Raw genomic sequence first — 21122 nt, forward strand, 5'->3', positions numbered from 1 at the left:
AGAGGTTAATAACATTGAAAGAATTTATTATTTACAATTCGTGAAAGAAGAGGGCATCTGCTGGGCCTCATGGGGATACAGCTGGCAGCACAAGGGAGGAGAAAGCCTTTACCTAGGTGTGGTATTCTGATACATACTGGTTTTTGTCCACCGTTCCTGATTCATAACCCCCATAGCCCTTTTGTTAAAATGCTGGGTATGTTAGGCCTCAGGGACAGGCCTCTGACCTCCTGCCCTCCTTTCGCTCTAACGTTCCTCCACCTTTCTGACTGTGGGTCTTATGAGTGGGTCCAACCCTATACCCTGGGAAAGGAATGTTGATGTTTTGAAGCTTCCATAAAGACTCCAAAAGGTCACAGTTGAGTGAGCTTCCAGGTGGTCCCCCCAGGAAGGGTATGGAAGCTCTGTGCCCCTTCCCCCACACCTTGCCCTAGGAGTCTCTTCATCTGTATCCTTTGCAATATTCTTTATAATACACTAGTAAACATGAGTGTTTCCTTGAGTTCCGTGAGCCGCTCCAGCAAATTAGTTGAACCCAAAGAGGGGGTCGCGGGAACCCCAACTCAAAGCCGATTAGTCAGACATTTTGGAGGCCTGGACTTGTGACTGGAGTGCAGGGTGGGGCAGTCTTGTGGACTCAGCCCTCAACCTGTGGGATCCGAAGCTATCCCTGCGTGGATAGTATGGGAACAGAATTAGAGGACACCCCCTGCTGGTGTCTGCTGCTTGGAGTTTGGGGAAAACCCCCCACACATTTGGTCACAGAAGTCTTGTTCTGTATTGTCATGGTGTGAGAGTAGAGAAAAAACATGATTAGAGAGAGTTTTCCCTGCGTATTGGGTTTCTTCTGGAAAAGCAAGACAGGGCATGGTAAACAGTTTAGAGCTGGCTAGTTTGAGTAATTTCAGTGAGGTTTGGGGCATAGGGACTATCTCTAGTTGTCTGGCACTTGGCCCTGGGTTGATTTAGGGCAGGGGAAATACTGGCTTGGTATGTGAGAGTTTGTTAAAGAAGTGGTTGGGGGTATGGTTTGGGGTTAGGTGGATTGCACATGAAAGGCATGTGCTTGTTCCCAGGGGAGTTTATTATCCTAGAAATTACCTGTCCCTGAGAGGAGCAGTCTCTCCCAAAGTCTGAAAAGGCTTCAAGATGTTCTGAGCAAAGTCAAGAAAATATGACTACTGTATTTTCATCTGACATGAACCTAAACTTACTCGGTTTAGAAGATAAACCTTCATCTATGAAGCTGTCCTTTGAGGGTTTTTTGTTGTTGTTGTTTTTTGTTTTTTAAAGTAGAAGTCCTCTTTTTATGAAATGTTGGTGAGAGTAGATACTATTTGATGTTTCTGTAAATGTCCTTATTTAACTCTATCACAGTAGAACGTTCAGTTTTTTAAATTTTTAGTGGTTCATGAAATGCAGAGGTCTGGAATCACTGAACCTGCCCCTCCCCCTGGCTGCTGGTCCCTGAGGATGACCTCCAGCTCACATCTCTGCATCGTCATCACTACCCACCACCCACTCTGTGGTGCTAGTAATTTCCTCCTTAGAGTGGTGTTTGGAAGGGGAGCCAGAACCCTGGTGTCCAGCCCCAGCTCTGCTCTTTAAAAACTGCGTGGCCATGGCCGGGCGCGGTTGCTTACACCTGTAATCCCAGCACTTTGGGAGGCCGAGGTGAGCGGATCATGAGGTCAGGAGATCGAGACCATCCTGGCTAACACAGTGAAACCCTGTCTCTACTGAAAATACAAAAAAATTAGCCAGGCGTGGTGGCAGGCGCCTGTAGTCCTAGCTCCTTGGGAGGCTGAGGCAGGAGAATGGTGTGAATCCGGGCTGAAGCAGGAGAATGGCGTGAACCCGGGAGGCGGAGCTTGCAGTGAGCTGAGATCACACGCCACTGCACTCCAGCCTGGGCGACAGAGCGAGACTCCGTCTCAAAAAAAAAAAAAAAACTGTGTGGCCTTGGTCAAATGACTGACCTTGTCTGTTCCTCAGTGTTCTCATTGGTGAGATGAGGATTTACCACATCTGCATCCCAGGGTTGTTACTGGGGTAAAGGGTTATTGATAGGGTTTGGCTCTGTGTCCCCACCCATATCTCACCTTGAATTGTAATAATCCCCATGTGTCGTGGGAGGTAATTGAATCATGGGGACGGGTTTTTCCCATGCTGTTGTCGTGATAGCACATAAGTCTCATGAGATCTGATGGTTTTATAAAGGGGGGTTCCCCTACGCATGCCCTCTTGCCTGCTGCCATGTAAGATGTGCCTTTCTCCGCCTTGTGTCATGATTGTGAGGCCTCCCTAGCCATGTGAAACTGAGTCCCTTAAACCTCTTTTTCTTTATAAATTACCCAGTCTCGGATATGTCTTTATTAGCAGCGTGAGAACAGACTAATAAAGTTATTACGTGAAAAGGGCTCAGAACAGCACCTGGGAGACCACGCTGTGTGCAGGGAGCCATTGCAGTCCTGTTGCCATCAGTACTGTTATTGTCATCCTCATCAAGATCACTGTCGTTGGCATACCTGGACCCGGGACTTTCTGGGTAGCGTTGTGGAGCTTTGTGGTTAAACAGCACCGACAGCAGAGATGGCAGGACCTGGGCCTTACTGACTCAGCCATTCACCAGTTCTGTGCTCTTCAGCAAATCACTTTACTTCCTGAGCCTGGGTTTCTTTGTCAATAAAATGGTGTTGATCACGATGTGGACTTCCTGGGGATGCTGTGAGAAAATCCTCAGTTGGAATCCTCATTTTTTCTTTAGTCTAGAGGAAGAGCGTTATAAAACATTGCTTAGGATGTAAAAAAAATAAGACTTAGATCAATGAAATCACATACCTTGTTTGGAATGAAAAGAGTCAATATTTAGTATTTAAATACATCAGCTTTTCTCTAAGATACTCTATCAGTATTCACTTTTGGAATTACATAATGCATTTAAATTGTGTGGCACAGTCCCCTGGACATGTTTATATCCTATACATACTAGTTTTCGACTTACTATTAGGAGTAGAGATTCTGTGGCAGCATGACATGGCCTGCCCTTGGTTTCCAGGTCACATGCCAGCTTTTCATTCCCATGCACAGGAGCAGCTTCACTCCAAGGTCTGGTCCCCATCCTGAAGTCCCAAACTAGATTGAAGGTCTTTATTTCTTTTCACCCACATCCATGTGTCCACTTGCTTTCTCCATAAACAGGGTGTCCTGTTCCCAAAGCTGAGCTGATCTGTCACCTAGAGCATGGGCAGGAGCCATGGACCAGGAAGGAAGACCTCTCCCAAGACACCTCTCCAGGTAGGAGCCAAGATCTGGGCAGGTCGGAGTCCCTTCTGGCTTGAGACTGGATGGAGACCACTGGCCCTGGAATCTCTTGGGAAGCTTCTCATTGTGGCCTCTCTCTATATAACTCTTATATAACTCTATCACACTAGAATGTTCCATTTGAGAGCCATGGAGCCCTTTGACCTGTGTTTTCTCTGTCCTCCTAGCCCCATCACAGTGTCACCATACCTGGGAAGGAGTGAGATTTAAGAACTAAGATGTGTTCAGGGGTTCCAACTGTGTGGGCCTGAAATGTGGCTTGCCAGTCACCTGCTGTGTGGCCCTGATGAAGTTGCAGGATCTCCTGTCTTTGTATATAACTTCAGCTAAGTTAACAGTAGCTGCTGTATCAGACAGATTCTAAAATCTCAGTGGTTCACATATGAAAACTCTTTCCCACTCATACCAGGGACTGTGTGGGTCAGCGGGGAGCTCTGTACCACACAGTTATTCAGGACCCAGGTTCCTTCTGTCATCAGCCTGTTGCATTAAGATTATCCTAACGTCCTCGAGCTGGCAGAGAATTGAGGGAATAAGGGAAGTTAAACCCACTTCCAGAAATACCAACTCCCCTCACATTCCACGCACAGGAACTAGGCATTTGGCTTGGGTCCATGGGACTGGGAAATGTGGCTGAGCTGCTTGTCCAAGGAGAAGAGCAGAAGGTTTGGTGAGCACCTACTCTCAGTCCACTACATTGAGTCTGTTCCTGAAAAGTGTTATTAGAAATCTTTTTTTTTTTTTTTTTTTTTGAGACGGAGTCTCGCTCTGTCACCCAGGCTGGAGTGCAGTGGCACAGTCTCGGCTCACTGCAAGCTCCGCCTCCCGGGTTCACGCCATTCTCCTGCCTCAGCCTCCCGAGTAGCTGGGACTACAGGCGCCCGCCACCACGCCCGGCTAATTTTTTTTTTTGTATTTTTAGTAGAGACGGGGTTTCACCGTGGTCTCGATCTCCTGACCTCGTGATCCACCCGCCTCGGCCTCCCAAAGTGCTGGGATTACAAGCGTGAGTCACCGCGCCCGGCCTAGAAATCATTTTTATGTCATTGGGCAGTTTAAAGATGTTATGTGATACATTAATGCATAAAACTGGATAGTTTCTGAGCCATAGTAAGTGACTCATCCAAATGTCATTATTAACTTTAAAGAGTGATGCTATGTTACGTTTCCTTCTGAACTCTGGGGAATAGGGCCTTTCTTAGTCTCCCAATTTCTCTTTCCAGTTATATTCTGCCTATCAGCCTCTCCCACCTTCTTCTTCCACCCATTCCCTGAGTGTCAATCAGACACTAAGAAGCAGTAGTTTGCCCATGTCTTCCTATATCTCCTGTTTTCCAAAAACCTCAGGGTGACATTTGACCTTCTGTGTCCCACACTCAGGCTGCTGAGGGCACTGAGGCCATCTGTCATGTGTGTGGATTGGTGCCACTGCAGAGCCTTGGCCTCTGCCCGCATGGGTTCCTTGAGCTGCTCATCCAACCCTGAGTGTCTGTGCAGTCCCTGTTCAGCCCTTCAGAGTCTGTTCCAGATTGTCCCCTCTTCAGTGCCACATCTGCACTTGAAAATCTCAAAAGCACAAAACTCAACATGCCTAACAAGGAACCCGTGATCTTGCTCACTCCTGCCACCTCCCAAGTTTCCGTGAATGGTTCTGCCATCCAGGCAGATTAGGGGACTGGCCCCAACCTCAGACAAGTCAACCCCTCCACCTCCATGAGTCCCTGCATCCAGCCAACTAGACAGTTTTTGTCTCCAGGCACAGATGTCTCAGCATGTGAGTGCTGATGTGTTAGCAGGCTTTCAGGTTGAAAAGAAAGTCTACTGTCTTGTATTGCTTGATCAGCAGCCCTTACATGTTCATCTCAACTTCTCTTTTCCTTACTGGAAGAGGTCTTGCCCCAGTCGTGGCCAATTCCTATACCAGGGTCTAGAACACACTTCCTTTCATGGACATCCTTTCTTCATTTATGTTCTGCTTGTTTTGTGATTCTCTACTCAACCTAAAAATATGCTTCTTTCTTCTTTTTTCTTTTCTTTTTTTTTTTTAGATAGAGTCTCTCTGTGTAGCCCAGGCTGGAGTGCAGTGGTGCTATCTTGGCTCACTGCAGTCTCTGTGCCTCAGCCTCCCAAGTAGCTGGGATTACAGGTGCATGCCATTACACCCGGCTAATTTTTGTGGGGTTTTTGTTTGCTCGCTTGTTTGTTTTTTGTTTTGTTTTGTTTTTTGAGTTGAAGTTTTGCTGTTGTTGCCCAGGCGGGAGTACAATGGCGCAATCTCGGCTTACTGCAACCTCCGCCTCCCAGGTTCAAGCGATTCTCCTGCCTCAGCCTCCCGAATAGCTGGGATTATAGGTGCGTGCCACCACGCCCGGCTTTTTTTGTATTTTTAATAAAAATGGGGTTTCACCACGTTGGCCAGGCTGGTCTCGAACTCCTGACCTCAGGTGATCCACCCGCCTCGGCCTTCCAAAGTGCTGGGATTACAGGCGTGAGCCACTGCGCCTGGCCGTATTTTTAGTAGAGACAGGGTTTCACTGTTGTTGCCCAGGCTGGTCTGAAACCCCTGGCCTCAAGCAGTCCATCTGCATCGGCCTCCCAAAGTGCAGGGATTACAGGCGTAAGCCACTATGCCCGGCCTCGAGTTTCTTACAATTGAAGAAAATAAAACAAATGCTTGTGGCTCATGATATATTTATATATTCATTGATACATTCATTTACTATGTGGGCTTTTAATTGTCTAGATTTGGCTGGCACAGTGGCTCACACCATAATCCCAGCACTTTGGGATGCTGAGGTGGGAGGATTACTTGAGCTCAGGAGTTTGAGACCGGCCTGGGAAACAATGGTGAGACCCCGTCTCTGCAAAATTAAAAAAATTAGCTGGGCATGGTGGCTCATGCCTGTGGTCCCAGCTATTCAGGAGGCTGAGGTGGGAGGATCTCTTGACCCAGGAGGTCGAGGCTGAAGTGATCTTATTCATGCCACTGCACTCCAGCCTGGGTGACAGTGAGCTCCTGTGTCAAATAAATAAATAAATAAAAATAATTCATGAGAGACCATGAACCAGAGGCAAAAAAAATTAATAATAATTTTCTGTGTTTCATTCACAAAAACAGTGATACTGTGGATATTCATATATGTATTTCATTTTCCACTTGTGGAGGTGCATTTTTTGATCATTCTTGGAGTGAAATTATTGGTTTGTAGGCTATGCAAATACTCAAGTTTGCAAGATCATTCCCTTTGTTTTATAAAGAGCTTATGCCAATTTGCACTTAACCGGGAAAGAGAGGTTCCGTTGACCCATATCCTTTCCATTATAAGGCTTATCAATGTTTGCTCATCAAATGGACACAGAATAGTCTCGTGTTCTTGATTTCCCTTTCTTTCACTGCTGTAATGTTTTAGCAACTTACTATGATTTTTGGTTGATTTATATTTTCTTCTGTGAAAATAGAAATCATTTTTTATTTTATGATAAATGCCTTTTACATTAACCTGTTTTCCTTTCTCTGCTTGGTAGGGGTTCTTTGTACATTCTTATCCTTACCTTTTATCACTTATATGTGCTGAAAAATATTTTCTAGTTTTTAATTTTGTTCTCTTACTCTCTTTAAAGTGTCTTTCTCCAAAAGGTCTTAATTTACTGTAGTCTAACTTATGACTTTTCTTATATAATTAATGATTTTTTTGTCTTGTATAAAAAATGTTGGTTTACCTCAATATTAAAAATATATTTTATTCTAAAAGTTTTAAAACTTGGCATTTGACATTTTTTCGGTGAGGTTGATTTGGAATATATAGTGTGATAGCAATGCAGTTATTTTCGTTCTCCATGTGGCTACCCAATTTTTCTAGCTTCGTTTCCTTAATTTAACAGACCATCAAGTTCCATAGTTAAGTATAGTTGGTATTTTACAGGGAATTATATTGAATTTATATAATTTGGGTCGAATTGTCAGTTCGTATTATTAAATTCTTCATTGATATAGACCATCTTTATTGTCTTCAAATAAGATTTTATAATTTTCTTCATCTTGATCATGTGTATTTGGGGTTTTTTGTTTGTTTTTAAGAGACAAGGTCTTGCTCTGTTGCCCAAGCTGGGTGCAGTGGCACAGTCATACTTTGCTGCAGTCTTAAATTTTGCGGCTGAAGCAATCCTCCCATGTCAGCCTCCTGAGTAGTTGGGACTACACAGGCTTGCACCACCATGCCTGGCTAATGTGTTTTTAGTTTTGTTTTAAAAAAATTTTTTTTAGAGATGGGAGCTTGCCGTGTTTCTCAGAGTGGTCTAAAACTTCTGGGCTCAAGTAATCTGCTCCCCTCGGCCTCCCAAAGCACTAGGATTACAGGCTTTGGGGGGCTGAGGTGAAAAGATGAGCACCATACACAGCAGCCTGGCCACTGGTCATGTATATGGTGCCAATCTTTTCACCGGGCTGTTCCTCGGGCATACAAGACTCATTGTGTCAAGCCAGGTCCTCTTACCTCTTTCCTTATGAGCCTTCAATTGATATAACATCAGTCATATGACCTTCACTGTCACCCAGCTCGGAATCATGGGAATCAGCCTACCCTCTGTCCCTGGATTGTCATCAACACCATCCTGCAGTTTCTTTGTACTTTCTGTCTCTTAAGACTACAGTGTCCAGTGTCCTTCCTGCTTTCTCTTTATGGCAACTCTTCTTCACAAGCATAGGACTCACTTCATTGAGCACCTCTTACTGGAAAACTGATTTCTTCCTACCCAGGATTAGCCAAGCTCAAGGTTAAGGACACAGTCCTCTAAGACTACCAGGTCTGTCTAACTCTTCTGACACGGACTACAAGTTTGGGTCCCAAAGCCGTTGTCAGGTTCACTAATTAGCTTTAGACTCACAAAATTCTCTAAAACCTGTTTTAGTTACAGTCATGTTTATTACAGACAAAGGGAACAAATTAGAAGTGACACAGAATGTTGGGTTGGAAAGGTTCCCAACACAAAGCCTCAGTGTTTTCAGGAACTCGCTGTGCCCCAGTCTGGCATATGGCAATATGAGCTTAGAATGTTGCCAACCCAGGAAACTCACCAGCTCTTCATTGTCCAGAATTGTATTGAAGCTTCATTACATAACCACAGTTGATTGTCTCATCACCTGTGTGGCTCGGTCTCCAGCGTGCCATCCTTTCCAGAGATTCAGCGTTTAAATTATGACTTAAGCCCTAACCTTCTAATCACGTGGTTTAGCTTTCTGGAGTGGCCAGACCTTAACCTGAGTCATCTCTTCAGGATAAACTGTGGAGGACTCCATAATGAGTTCCCCGTTTGCATAAACTGTCAGATAGGGCCATTGGGTCCCACCATAAGTAAAAACATTTTGGAACTACTCAGTGTTTACAGGTTACTTTCCATGACTTCACACGAAAAGCGTACTTCTCTTTGGGGATTAATTTTTGTTACTCACTTCCTGTCTTCCATGTGGGCTCATTAGGTGCTCCTTCCTCGTGTTCTTGTAGCAACACAGCATGTCCTTGCTTAGTTGCTTACAGGAAGCTTACCATGCACGGTGTCATCGTTACTCTGTCTACCCAGGTCCAATCTGTAATTGTGAAGGTGGCTCCACGAACAGACGCATTGTCTCCTGACCCAGCCTCTGCCGCTAGGTCTCCCTTTCAGAATATCCCGAGTCCAAGGACCAGGATAGAAAGAAATTGCAAACCCAAGAATTTGAGATACAGAAAATAGCAAACACAGAGGCAATATTTTTATCTATGGTTTTTCACAGAAATGGTAATATTCTTTTTTCCATGTTGTCCTTTACTAACAGGCCCTTTTGTGTGCTGGATTTCTTTCAGGCGACAAAGGAAAACCTAAGACCACAGAACCTACCACTTGTGAGCCAGCCTTGTCAGAGGGAATCTCACTTCAGGGACAAGTGACACAAGGAAACTCAGTGGACTCACAGATGGGGCAAGCCGAGGATCAGGATGGGCTATCAGAAATGCAGGAAGGACACTTCAGACCAGGAATAGATCCCCAGGAGAAGTCTCCTGGGAAGATGAGCCCTGAATGTGATGGTTTAGGGACAGCTGATGGTGTGTGTTCAAGGATTGGACAGGAGCAAGTCTCTCCAGGAGATACAGTCCATAGCCATAACTCATGTGAGTCAGGTAAAGATCCCATGATTCAGGAAGAGGAAAATAACTTTAAATGCAGTGAATGTGGAAAAGTATTTAACAAGAAACACCTCCTTGCTGGACATGAGAAAATTCACTCTGGAGTTAAGCCCTATGAATGCACAGAATGTGGGAAAACCTTTATTAAGAGCACACATCTCCTGCAACATCACATGATCCACACTGGGGAGAGGCCCTATGAGTGCATGGAGTGTGGAAAGGCCTTCAACCGCAAGTCATACCTTACCCAGCACCAGCGGATTCACAGTGGAGAGAAGCCTTACAAGTGCAATGAATGCGGAAAGGCCTTCACCCACCGCTCCAATTTTGTCTTGCATAACAGGAGACACACTGGAGAAAAATCCTTTGTGTGCACAGAATGTGGCCAAGTCTTTCGACATAGGCCAGGTTTTCTCCGGCACTATGTTGTCCACAGTGGTGAGAATCCCTATGAGTGCTTGGAGTGTGGCAAGGTCTTCAAACACAGATCATACCTCATGTGGCACCAGCAGACTCATACCGGGGAGAAGCCCTATGAGTGCAGTGAATGTGGGAAGGTCTTCTTGGAGAGTGCAGCCCTGATTCACCACTATGTCATCCACACTGGAGAGAAGCCCTTTGAGTGCCTCGAGTGTGGGAAGGCTTTCAACCACCGATCCTACCTCAAGAGGCACCAGCGGATTCACACTGGGGAGAAGCCCTTCGTGTGCAGTGAATGTGGAAAGGCCTTCACCCACTGCTCTACTTTTATCTTGCATAAAAGGGCCCACACTGGAGAAAAACCTTTCGAGTGCAAAGAGTGTGGGAAAGCCTTTAGCAATCGGAAGGACCTCATTCGCCACTTCAGCATTCACACTGGAGAGAAGCCCTATGAGTGTGTGGAGTGTGGAAAGGCCTTCACCCGCATGTCAGGCCTCACGAGGCACAAGCGGATTCATAGTGGAGAGAAGCCCTATGAATGTGTTGAGTGTGGGAAATCATTTTGCTGGAGCACAAACCTCATTCGACATGCCATTATCCACACTGGAGAGAAGCCCTATAAATGTAGTGAATGTGGAAAGGCCTTCAGTCGCAGCTCGTCCCTCACTCAGCATCAAAGGATGCATACTGGGAAAAATCCTATCAGTGTAACAGATGTGGGAAGACCTTTTACAAGTGGACAAACCTCAGTTACCCTTCGAGAACTTCTCTTAGGGAAGGATTTTTTGAATGTAACCACTGAGGCAAATATTTTGCCAGAGGAAACATCTTCCTCTGCATCTGATCAACCATACCAAAGAGAAACCCCACAAGTGTCTTCACTGTGAGAAAACCTTCTGTTGCTGAATATTACTTGTCATCTGAAGAGTCATATTAGAAATTCATTCAGTTTAGAGCCTTATTCTCCATCTGATAATTTATCCTGGAGAGAGACCCAGTGGTTATTGTGCACATAGGAGAACCTTCAGCTGCGTCTTTCTCCTTAGTTTACAGTGCAATTTTATCTCAGGAATTATTTTTAAAAGGAGGAGGAGACATAGAAGAAATGAAATGCAAGCACAGATCTTTTCAGGCTTCTCTGCCAAGCCTATGGCGCTTTGTCATGGATTTCTTAGTGTATTTCGGGGAAGGGAAATGTTTCAAGGTAAAGAACCTTGACCCTTTATGTGCTTGTATGTACATTTATTGCTATCCAGTGTCAGAACAGTTAGTTTAAGAAAAGTATGCAAACTTTAATCGCACATCTTCTGTATTCCACAATAGTACTTACTCTTGAGAAGCATAACTTTATGACAACTTAGGGGGCTTGAGCCATGAAATACTCATGTTTAAGTCAGTAAGGATACACATGTTAACATTCAGGCTTTTGTCTTGATGCCCATCTTTTGGTTTACTTCATCATTGTAGCCATATGGTAAATTTTTATTTGTTAAATTTTTAAAAATTACTTAGCTCAAAATGTCAGTGGTAAATTTTTAAATTGAGTAAAGTGATTCTTCTTTGCTCTTATTTAAAATCGACAGCATTTCTAGTTCCTTTGACATTCCATATAATTTTTAGGATTAGTTTGTACTTATTTAAAAAACAGTCTTGTTCAGATTTTTACAGAAATTGAGTTAAGTCTGTGGATTAATCTGTTAAGAATTGGTATCTTTACCATGTTGGGTCTTGTAGTTCATGAGTGCAGGAGTAGGCCTCTTAATTTATAATAGTTAAGCATTCCTTAAAGTATTTCATTAATGTTAAAAATTTTCAGCATATAGATCCCTATGCATTTTTGTTAGAATTTGCATCCTAGGGTGCTTTTTTGTTTGTGTGTGTGTGTAATTTGAGTGATTGTAAATGGCATTGATGTTTGAACTTTGAATTGCACACAATTTTTGGTAGTATACAGAAATATAATATTTTTGGACATTGTTTTGCTACCCTGCAACCTTATTGAGTTCACTTATTATTTTTAGCTATTTCTTTTGACAGAATCCTTGGAATTTTCTATATAGAAATGTCATCTGCAAATACAGACCATTTTTTATCTTTCATCTTACCTGTAATATACCTTTTATTTCCTTTTTGTTTCTCTTATTGCATTGCACAAGCTGGGACTTCCATTATAGCGTTGAATAGGAATAGTGAGAAAGGCCATCCTTAGCTGGTTCCTGATAGTAGGGGGGACAATGTTCAGTTTTTTGTTTTTTTGTTTTTTGTTTGAGACAGGGTCTCGCTCTGTCACCCAGGCTGGAGTGCAGTGGCACAATCTTGTCTCACCATAGCCTTAAGTTCCTGGGCTCAAGTGATCCCCCCACCTCAGCCCTCACCACCCCCCAGTAGCTGGTACTACAAGCGTGCACCACCAGTCCCAGCTAATTTTTGTATTTTTTGGTAGAGACAGGGTTTCACCATGGTGCCCAGGCTGGTCTTGAACTCCTGGGCTCAAGCAATCTGCTTGCCTGGGTCTCCCAAAGTGCTGGGATTACAGGCGTGAGCCACAGTGCACAGCATGTTCAGTTTTTCATCATGAAGTATAATGTAAGTTTTATAAAACATATGTCCTCTATAAGGGTAAAAAATTTCCTCTGTTCCCAGTTTTCTGAGACTCTGTGTTGCTATGAATAAGTGTGGAATTTTGTTCAGTGCTTTTTCTCCACCAGTTGATGTCATTATGCTGTTTTCCTTCTACATCCTATTGATCGAATGTATTGCTTTGATCGAGTTTTGAATATTGAGCCAGCCTTGCATCCTTAGAATAAACCATACTTGTTTGTAGAGTATAATTGTTTTTATATATCATTTGACATCATTCCCTTTGTTTGTATTTTGTTGAGGAAATATTCCTCTAATTTATTGGCTAATAATGTGTAGTTCTTTTTTCTTTTGTTTCTTATGTTCTAAATGTCTTATGTGTGGTTTTGATGTCTAGGTGATCTTGACCTTTCAACATGAATTGGAAGGAGTTCTCTTCTAATTTTTGGAAGACTGTGTAGAGTTGGTGTTATTTGTTCTTGTCATGTTTGATGACCTCTAGTCAACCATTGGGCCAGAGATTTTTCTTCTGGAGGCTTTTAAATTACATATTTATTTTATTGGATAGGTAGAACTATTCGAAGTATCTATTTCTTGTGTAATAAATTTTGATAGTCTGTCCTGTTGAAGGAATATTTCATCTGTATTTGTAGCACTCCCTTATTCTTTTGATAGCAGGATCTGCACTTACATCATTTTATTTTTAATATTTAAAATGTACATACTCATTTTATGATTGAGTCTTCTTAGACATTTATCAGTTTTATTGCGCATCATGCTGAAAGATGTAATTTTTGCTTCATCTCTCACTTCAGAGAACTAGCACTTTATATTAATGATTTGTCTCTATTCTTGATTTCTTTGATTTCTGCTCTGATCTGTATTATATTCCACTTGCTTTGGTTGTATTTGGCTCTTTGTAACTTTTCAAGGTGGGGTTTTAGATTATTGATTTGAGATTTTTTTGCTTTTTTAATGTAAGCATTGCATTGTATAAATTTACCTCATATCACTATTGGTTTGATCCCACAAGTTTTAATGTTTTCATTACATTTTAATTCTAATAGTTTTTATTTTTTGAGACATTCTCTCTTAGCCATGAATTATTTAATAGTATGTTTAATTTTCTGGTGTTTGGCATATTTGTTACTGATTTCTAATTTGTTCCATGTTTGATCTGACTGTTTAAATGTGTTAACATTTTTTTTATGACCCAGGATAGGGTCTATCTTGTTTCATATAGCTGCTTGAAAAGAATGGGTGTTCTGCTGTTACTGGGTGGAGTTTCTATAAATGTCTCTATGATCCTGTTCATTGTTATTCAAGTCAGCTATGTCCTTGCTGATTTTCTGTCCAGCATTTCTGTCAGTTGCTGAGAGGGGTGTTGAAGTCCTGAACATAGGCCGGGTGCAGTGGCTCATGCCTGTAATCCTAGCACTTTGAGACCACTAAGGCAGGTGGATCACCTGAGGCCAGGAGTTCGAGACCAGCCTGGCCAACATGGCGAAACCCTGTCTACTAAAAATACAAAAATTAGCCAGGCATGGTGGCGTGTGCCTGTAATCCCAGCTGCTGGGGGGCTGAGGCAGGAGGATCGCTTGAACGTGGGAGGCAGAGGTTGCAGTGAGCTGAGATCTCACCACGGCACTCCAGCCTGGGCAACAGAGCGAGACTCTGTCTCAACAACAACAACAAAAAGTCCTGAACATGATTGTGGAAGTGTGTTGCTCTTTCAAGTTCTATCACTTTTTGTTTCGCAAAGTTCAAAGCTGTATTGTTTGGTACATATACATGTAGGTTTGCCAAGTCTTCGTGGTGAATTGACTCTTCTGTCATTATGTGATGTCATTTTTTTGCCTTTTAATAGTCTTGTCAGTACTTTACCTGATATTCTCATAGTGACTCCTGCATATTTTGATTAATGTTTGCATGGTTAATATTTCTTCATTTTATTATAAAGCTTACCTGTATCATTACTTATGAAGTCAGTTTCTTTGAACAGCATATACTCAGGCCATGCTTTTTTTATTCATTCTGCATATTTCTCTCTTAATTGGTATATTGAAATGATTTACATTAAAATAATTATTGATATTTTAGGGCTTAAGTGCGCCCTTAAATGATTTTGGTGTTCTTTTTTATTGTTCCTCTGTTATTTGGGGTTGTTTACTAGTCTTCCTATAGGTTACTTCAACTTTTTTTTTTTAATCATTTGATTTGATACATATGTAGTGTTTTTTAGTATAGATCCTCCTTGACTTATGATGGGGTTATGTCACAATAAACCCATTGCAAGTTGAAAATACTATGTCAAATATGCATTTAATATACCTACCCTGCTGAACATCATAGCTGATCTTGCCTTCAGAATGCTCAGAAAATTTACATTAGCCTGCAGTTGGGCAAAATCATCTAACACAAGGCCTACTTTATAATAAAGTTACTGCAAAGAATTTTAAATAAAAATTCAAGTGTGGTTTCTACTGAACGCATGTCGCATTCGCACCATTGTAAAGTCAAGTAGTAAGTCGAACCATCCTAAGTCGGACTGTCTGTATATATCTGCATTTTTTAGTGGTCTACTGTTACAGTGTAAATATATAACTTATGACAGTTTAATAAGTTATCAGCAATTTAGCACTTTACTTCCATTAGGTTCCTTTAGCTTACCTACTAATGTAACTATCTTAAGTAATAGTAATTCCTCTTCAAAAATTGAGCACTATGTTGCAAGATGTAATTTTTCTTTTCCTGTTTTTTTTTTTTTTTTTTTTTGAGACCAAGTCTCACTCTGTCACCCAGGCTGGAGTGCTGTGATGCGATCTCGGCTCTCTGCAACCTCTGCCTCCCGGGTTCAAGCAATTAACTGCCTCAGCTTCCCTAGTAATGGATTACAGGCGCCCGCCACCACGCCTGGCTAATTTTTGTATTTTTAGTAGAGACGGGGTTTCACCATCATGGCCAGGTTGGTCTTGAACTCTTGACCTCATGATCCACCCGCCTCGGCCCCCCAAAGTGCTAGGATTACAGGTGTGAGCCACTGTGCCCGGCCACAAGATGTAATTTTTACTTTATCTCTCACACGTATTTTACAAAACGTCATGAGAAACGTTGTCTCTTGACCTTTTTTTTTTTTTTTTTTAAAGAGACAGAGTCTCACTCTGTCACCCAGGCTGGAGTGCAGTGGCACGATCTTGGCTCTGCAACCTCCGCCTCCTGGGTTCAAGCGATTCTCCTGCCTCAGCCTCCTGAGTAGCTGGGATTACAGGTGTGTGCCGCCACACCCAGCTAATTTTGTATTTTTAGTAGAGACGGGGTTTCACCATGTTGCTCAGGCTGGTCTCGAACTCCTGACCTTGTGATCCGCCCACCTTGGCCTGTCTGTTGACCTCTTTACCCATTCCATTGTTCATTCTTCTTTCTTGAAATCCCAAACCTTCTATTAACATTTCTTTTCAGTTATACACTGAACTTTACTGTAGCCTTTCTTCTAGAGTAACAAATGTTCTTTGTTTTCCTTCCTCTAAAGATGTCTTTATGTTTCCTTCATTCCCAAAGAATATTTTTGTGGAATATAAGATTCAGAGTTGGCAGTTGTTTTCTTTTAGACTTCAGAGATGTATCTCTCTGTTCTGTACATTATTGTTTAATATAAGAAACCTACTACCATTCAAATAATCATTCCCTATTTTACAATGCATCAGTTCTGTCAAGCTTCATTCAAAGTGTTTTTCATTGTCTCTAGTGTTCAGAAGTTTGGCTATGATGTGCGTGGCATGGAAGTTTTTGGGTGTATTCTATTTGGCGCTCCCTGGTGCTTGCCCAGCTTTTTGATCTGTAGGATTATGCCTTTTGCAAAATTTGGGGAACTTTCAACTATTATTTCTTCAAATATTTTTTCACCCCCCAGTCTTGTCTTTTTTAGGGACTTCAATAACATGAGTGGCAGATCTTGTTTTACACTCCCATGGGTCCTTCAGGCTCTCATCTTTTTTCTTTTTCCAGTCTATTTTCTGTCTTGTTAATATTGATTAATTTCTATTGACCTTCCATGGTCCTCACTGATTGTTTTCTTTGTCATACCTAATCTGTTGAGTTTGTGCAGTGAGTTTTCATTTTGGTTTTGTATTTTCCAGTTGTTTAATATCCATTGGGTGGGTTCTTTTGTACACCTTCTGTTTCTTTGCTTATTTTTTAACGCCAAAGAAAGACTCTCAGAGAATAGACAACTATATTCCAAAGTCATGGTTCTCTGGTGGTTTGTCTTGACATTTGAATAGAAATGTTAAACTATCTGGGGGAATAGAAAGCCCGCAGTCTTCTGAGTTGTGCTACACCAATATTTCTATGAACAGATCTTACAACTGAGAGTGATCTGCAGATTTTTCAGAGTCATGTTCTCCATGGAACGTTTGTAAAATTCCCTAGCTCTCTGCACTGAGCTGAGATCGTGCCACTGCACTCCAGCCTGGGCGACAGAGCGAGACTCCATCTCAAAAAAAAAAAAAAATTCTCTAGCTCTCTATGCCTTGTTGTATCCTCAGGAAGGAGTCACCTCTCTTCCAGGATCACTCTTGCCTTTTGTTATTGGACACATTTTCCTACCTCCTGCCCAATCTTTTTTAGGCTCTCTGTCATACTTCCTCGCCTAATCTTTAACTTGTCTCTGATAACCAGATTCTTTCCCCCATAATCTGTATCTATATTCAAGTCTCTATCCTCATCCCCAAATGGATTTCACCCCGCTTGTCCATCAGTCTCTGCCCATTTCTTCTGTCTCCCGCAGACATGGTCTGTGTAGTTGTTCTGCACACTACCCGTCCTCACCCCTTCTCATTTCCCTCACTCCACGGACAGCTACAGGAGGGCTTCCATCATTTGTCCTCTTACTTCCTTGTTAGAACTTTGTGCTGCTGACCACCACTCTGAGCCAAAACTTCTTTCTTGGTTCTTGAAAGTTGCTGTCTTTCTCCTCCAGAGGGTCTGTATCTTCCTTCCAACTCTTAAACATTTTTGTTTCCCAGAATCCATCATTGGCCATTGCTTTTTCACTTGCCATGAGCTCTGTGAATGAGATGGTTCCTGCTGAAGACATTTACTTTCAATGATCTACAGAATTTCCCAAATCTATGTCTCCAGACTGGATGTTTCTCACGTCTGTGGCCCACTGGGCATCTTCTGCACTTTCTCTGCATTTGTAAACACTGAGCCTGTATGCGTGTCTATGTGGCCATGGCCCTGGCCGTGGGGATGCACCCATAATTATAATGAGAGCAGGCGAATGTCGTGTGGCTATGTATGAGACATTGTTGTGAGTGTTTTACATGCATCAGCTTTTTCAACATTTACAGCATCTGTGTGTGGTAGGTAATGTTGTTTCCTTCATTTTGCAGAGCAGAATATAGATAGGCTCAGGTTAAGAATTTGCCCAAGGTTACACAGTTACAAAGTTTGGATTTAGGAATGGGAGGCCACATAGACTGGCTTCAGAATTCATGTCTTTAAACACTTTATTGCTTCTCATGTTGGGTTTGTTTTCTGGTCACTATTTTTACTAAAGTTGATTCAACAGTGCTATAATCTGTTACTCTCATTCGACAATACATCTTGACTGTTTCTTCAACTTGAGGAAGGTAAACCAAAGCCACTCTTTAATGGGTGCAAATATCTGTTGTAACTATGTAGAAGATAGTGTCTGGGTTTGAGGACAGGGGAGCGGGAAAACTGAGTAGGGAAGCGGTAAGACATGCATCTGGCTTTAGGAGTGTTTGAAGTGCCTGAAGATCAGGGTGAATTTCCCAAATTTGAATCTTGTTGCCCAAGCCACATTGCAACCACCTCTTTTTCTCTTACCTCGTCCCGACATCCAGGCACTGCCCCATTCTGTTCATTCCAGCTTTTTATTTTTAGTAGACCCTCCATATATGTGTGTGTTTTGGTGAATGGCCACACACAGCAAAGTTATTTTTATTGCAATTTTGTTGTTGTTGTTTGAGACAGAGTCTCACACTGCCACCCAGACTGAAGTGCAGTGGTGCGATCTCAGTTCACTGCAACCTCCATCCCCCCATGTTCAAGCAATTCTCCTGCCTCAGCCTCCCAAGTAGCTGGGATTACAGGCATGGGCCACCACGCCCGGCTAATTTTTGTATTTTTTGTAGACACGGGGTTTCACCATGTTGGCCAGGCTGGTCTCGCACTCCTGACCTCAGGTGATCCACCCGCCTCGGCCTCCCGAAGTGCTGGCATTACAGGCATGAGCCACCACACCCAGCCTTTATTGCAATTTTTGGTTCCCTCACAGAATGTTTGCCATGAAGCTGTGCATATAGGTGGTACCATGTATGACATACCTTGACCTCAAAGATAATCTACCTGGGCTTTTTTTGTTTGTTTGTTTTGAGATGGAGTCTCACTCTGTCATCCATGCTGGTGTGCAGTGGCGTGATCTTGGCTCACAGCAGCCTCTGCCTCCCGGGTTCAAGCGATTTTCCTGCCTCAGCCTCCTGAGTAGCTGGGACTACAGGTGCCTGCGACCACACCCAGCTAATTTTTTTATTTTTAGTAGTGGTGGGATTTCACCATGTTGGCCAGGATGGTCTCCATCTCCTGACTTCATGATCCACCCGCCTCGGCCTCCCAAAGTGCTGGGATTACAGGCGTGAGCCACCGCACCTGGCCTACCTGGGCTTTTTTGGACAGATGTACATGATTTTAGAAATTGTTATGAATGACTGTCTTGGGATCCTCAAGAACACCCCCAGGTTTGACGATTTGCTGAGAAGACTCAGGTCTCAGCATTCTGTCATACTCAACAGCTATGATTTACTACAGCAAAAAAAATGCAAAGCAAATAGTAAAGGGAAAAAGCCAAAATTCAGAGAAAACCAGGCACAATCTTTTGAGTCTTGTTTCAGTGAAGTCACAGGATGTGCCTTATTTAAGTTCCATCTGGTACTTATGACAACACATGCTATATGTCCACTGGGAAGCTTATTAGAGACTCAGTGCCAGGGTTTTTATTGGGCATGTTTTCTAGCACATCCCACAATTCTGGACTTCCAGAAGGTTAGCAGGGGTTCAGCTTTTCAGCTGAAAACGTTATCCCCCTTTCAGCTGGGGGGCAAAAAAGGCACCGAAAAACAGGGCACTGAGCTACTCCTGTTTTGGGTGGGTGGAGCAGTAGTAAACGTCCCAAAATCTAAGGTCCCACACTCCAGCAAGGGTGAACCTTGCAAACTCAAAAGGATAGCAGTCTCCAACCTGCTGTTTTATGCAGTGACTTAAGTGGTACTAAAATGCTATATAAGTCAAATTTACGTAACATTAAGCAAGTAATTTTTTTTCAGCAAAAAAATAATGGTCATGACTTTGTGGTGAAGGCTTACGTAATGATTGTAATAAATTCAGGTGGCTCACGCCTGTGATCCCAGCACTTTTGGGAGGCTGAGGCGGGTGGATCACTTGAGGTCAGGAGTTTGAGACCAGCCTGGCCAACATGGTGAAATCCCATCTCTACAAAAATGAAAAATTAGCCGGGCGTAGTGGTGCATGCATTTAGTCCTAGCTACTTGGGAGGCTGAGGCAGGAAAATCGCTTGAACCTGGGAGGCAGAGGTTGCAGTGAGCCAAGATCATGCCACTGCACTCCAGCCTGGGTGACAGAGTGAGACTCTGTCTCAAAAAAAAAAAAAAAAAATTCCTCAGTTTTGTTAAGAGGAAAAAGAAAATCTTAAGTTACAGTGGAACTTATGAACACCCTAGCCTAGAGATTTAATTTAGTGATGAAAAGGTACAGAGAGAGTCTTTCAAGAAAGGACCTAGTCTGCTCGCGTTCTCTCTCTCTCTCTCTTCTCTATATATATATGTATATGTGTGTGTACATATGGACCACTTCAAGCTATATATACACACACACACACACACATATACACGTGTATGAATATATATATATGGCTACAAGTGGTGCAACTTGCAGGTACTCCCTTTGTTCACCTTTGTAAAGATGTTATTGCCAGTTCACTGTGTATTTCTATATTATATATGTAAACAATTTGTCATCCTTTTGTTGCTGCTTTTGAAACTAGTTCATGGCTTCAGTGGGGGAGAGATTTAATATGGGGTTATAATTTCTGCATTATTAAATGCAGATAACTTGCGATTAAAGAGTATGTTATTGGAATCATGGGTGCCTGAGTTTTACTTTGGAGGAGTTGAACAGCTGACTCCAGCCGAGAGGTCCCCTACAGAGACGGGATGTTGGAGACCCACGGGAATCTGGCTTGTGGGAATTGCACAGCACCCTTTTTATCATACCGCAGCATGGCCTTTCCTGTCTCGATTGTGGGAAGCTGGAGTGCCTCTGCAATGCTCAGTAGTGTGCTTGGGTTTTGAGGGTCAAAGATTTTTAATCTTTGCCACAGGCATGTTACACATCTTAAAATTGTGTGGTCTCAACTGAACTGCTCCAAGGAGAAGAAACACTGCCTTGGGCGCCCAGTGTTGGATTACAGATGTGAGCCACCACACCCAGGCTGTATTGCCACTTTCAAGTGAAGAAATGGGCAAGGCAGAATAAACAAGTTATGAATTGGCTAGCTTGAATAATTTCAGGGAGCTCCAGAGTATATAGACTGCT

The 21122-nt window shown here is 42.8% G+C and overlaps 1 protein-coding gene across 3 annotated transcripts in view; it reads left to right on the top strand.

Annotated features, from left to right (window-relative positions):
- The window catches only part of ZNF264 (zinc finger protein 264), a 31486-nt gene extending 10820 nt beyond the window's left edge, over window positions 1-20666 (top strand). The window contains exons 3-4 of one of the 3 annotated variants that reach the window (XM_003316700.5): window positions 3202-3297; window positions 9165-20666. In XM_003316700.5, coding sequence (XP_003316748.1) covers window positions 3202-3297; window positions 9165-10792 — 1724 coding nt within the window. In that variant the 3' untranslated portion in view covers window positions 10793-20666. Of the gene's footprint in view, window positions 1-3201; window positions 3298-9136 lie in introns of all 3 variants that reach the window. The other 2 variants (XM_024351688.3, XM_054673013.2) reach the window with 2 other exon arrangements.
- The last annotated feature ends 456 nt before the right edge of the window (window positions 20667-21122 follow it).

Source organism: Pan troglodytes, chromosome 20 (genome assembly GCF_028858775.2).
Source record: "Pan troglodytes isolate AG18354 chromosome 20, NHGRI_mPanTro3-v2.0_pri, whole genome shotgun sequence".
NCBI classification, from domain to species: domain Eukaryota; kingdom Metazoa; phylum Chordata; class Mammalia; order Primates; family Hominidae; genus Pan; species Pan troglodytes.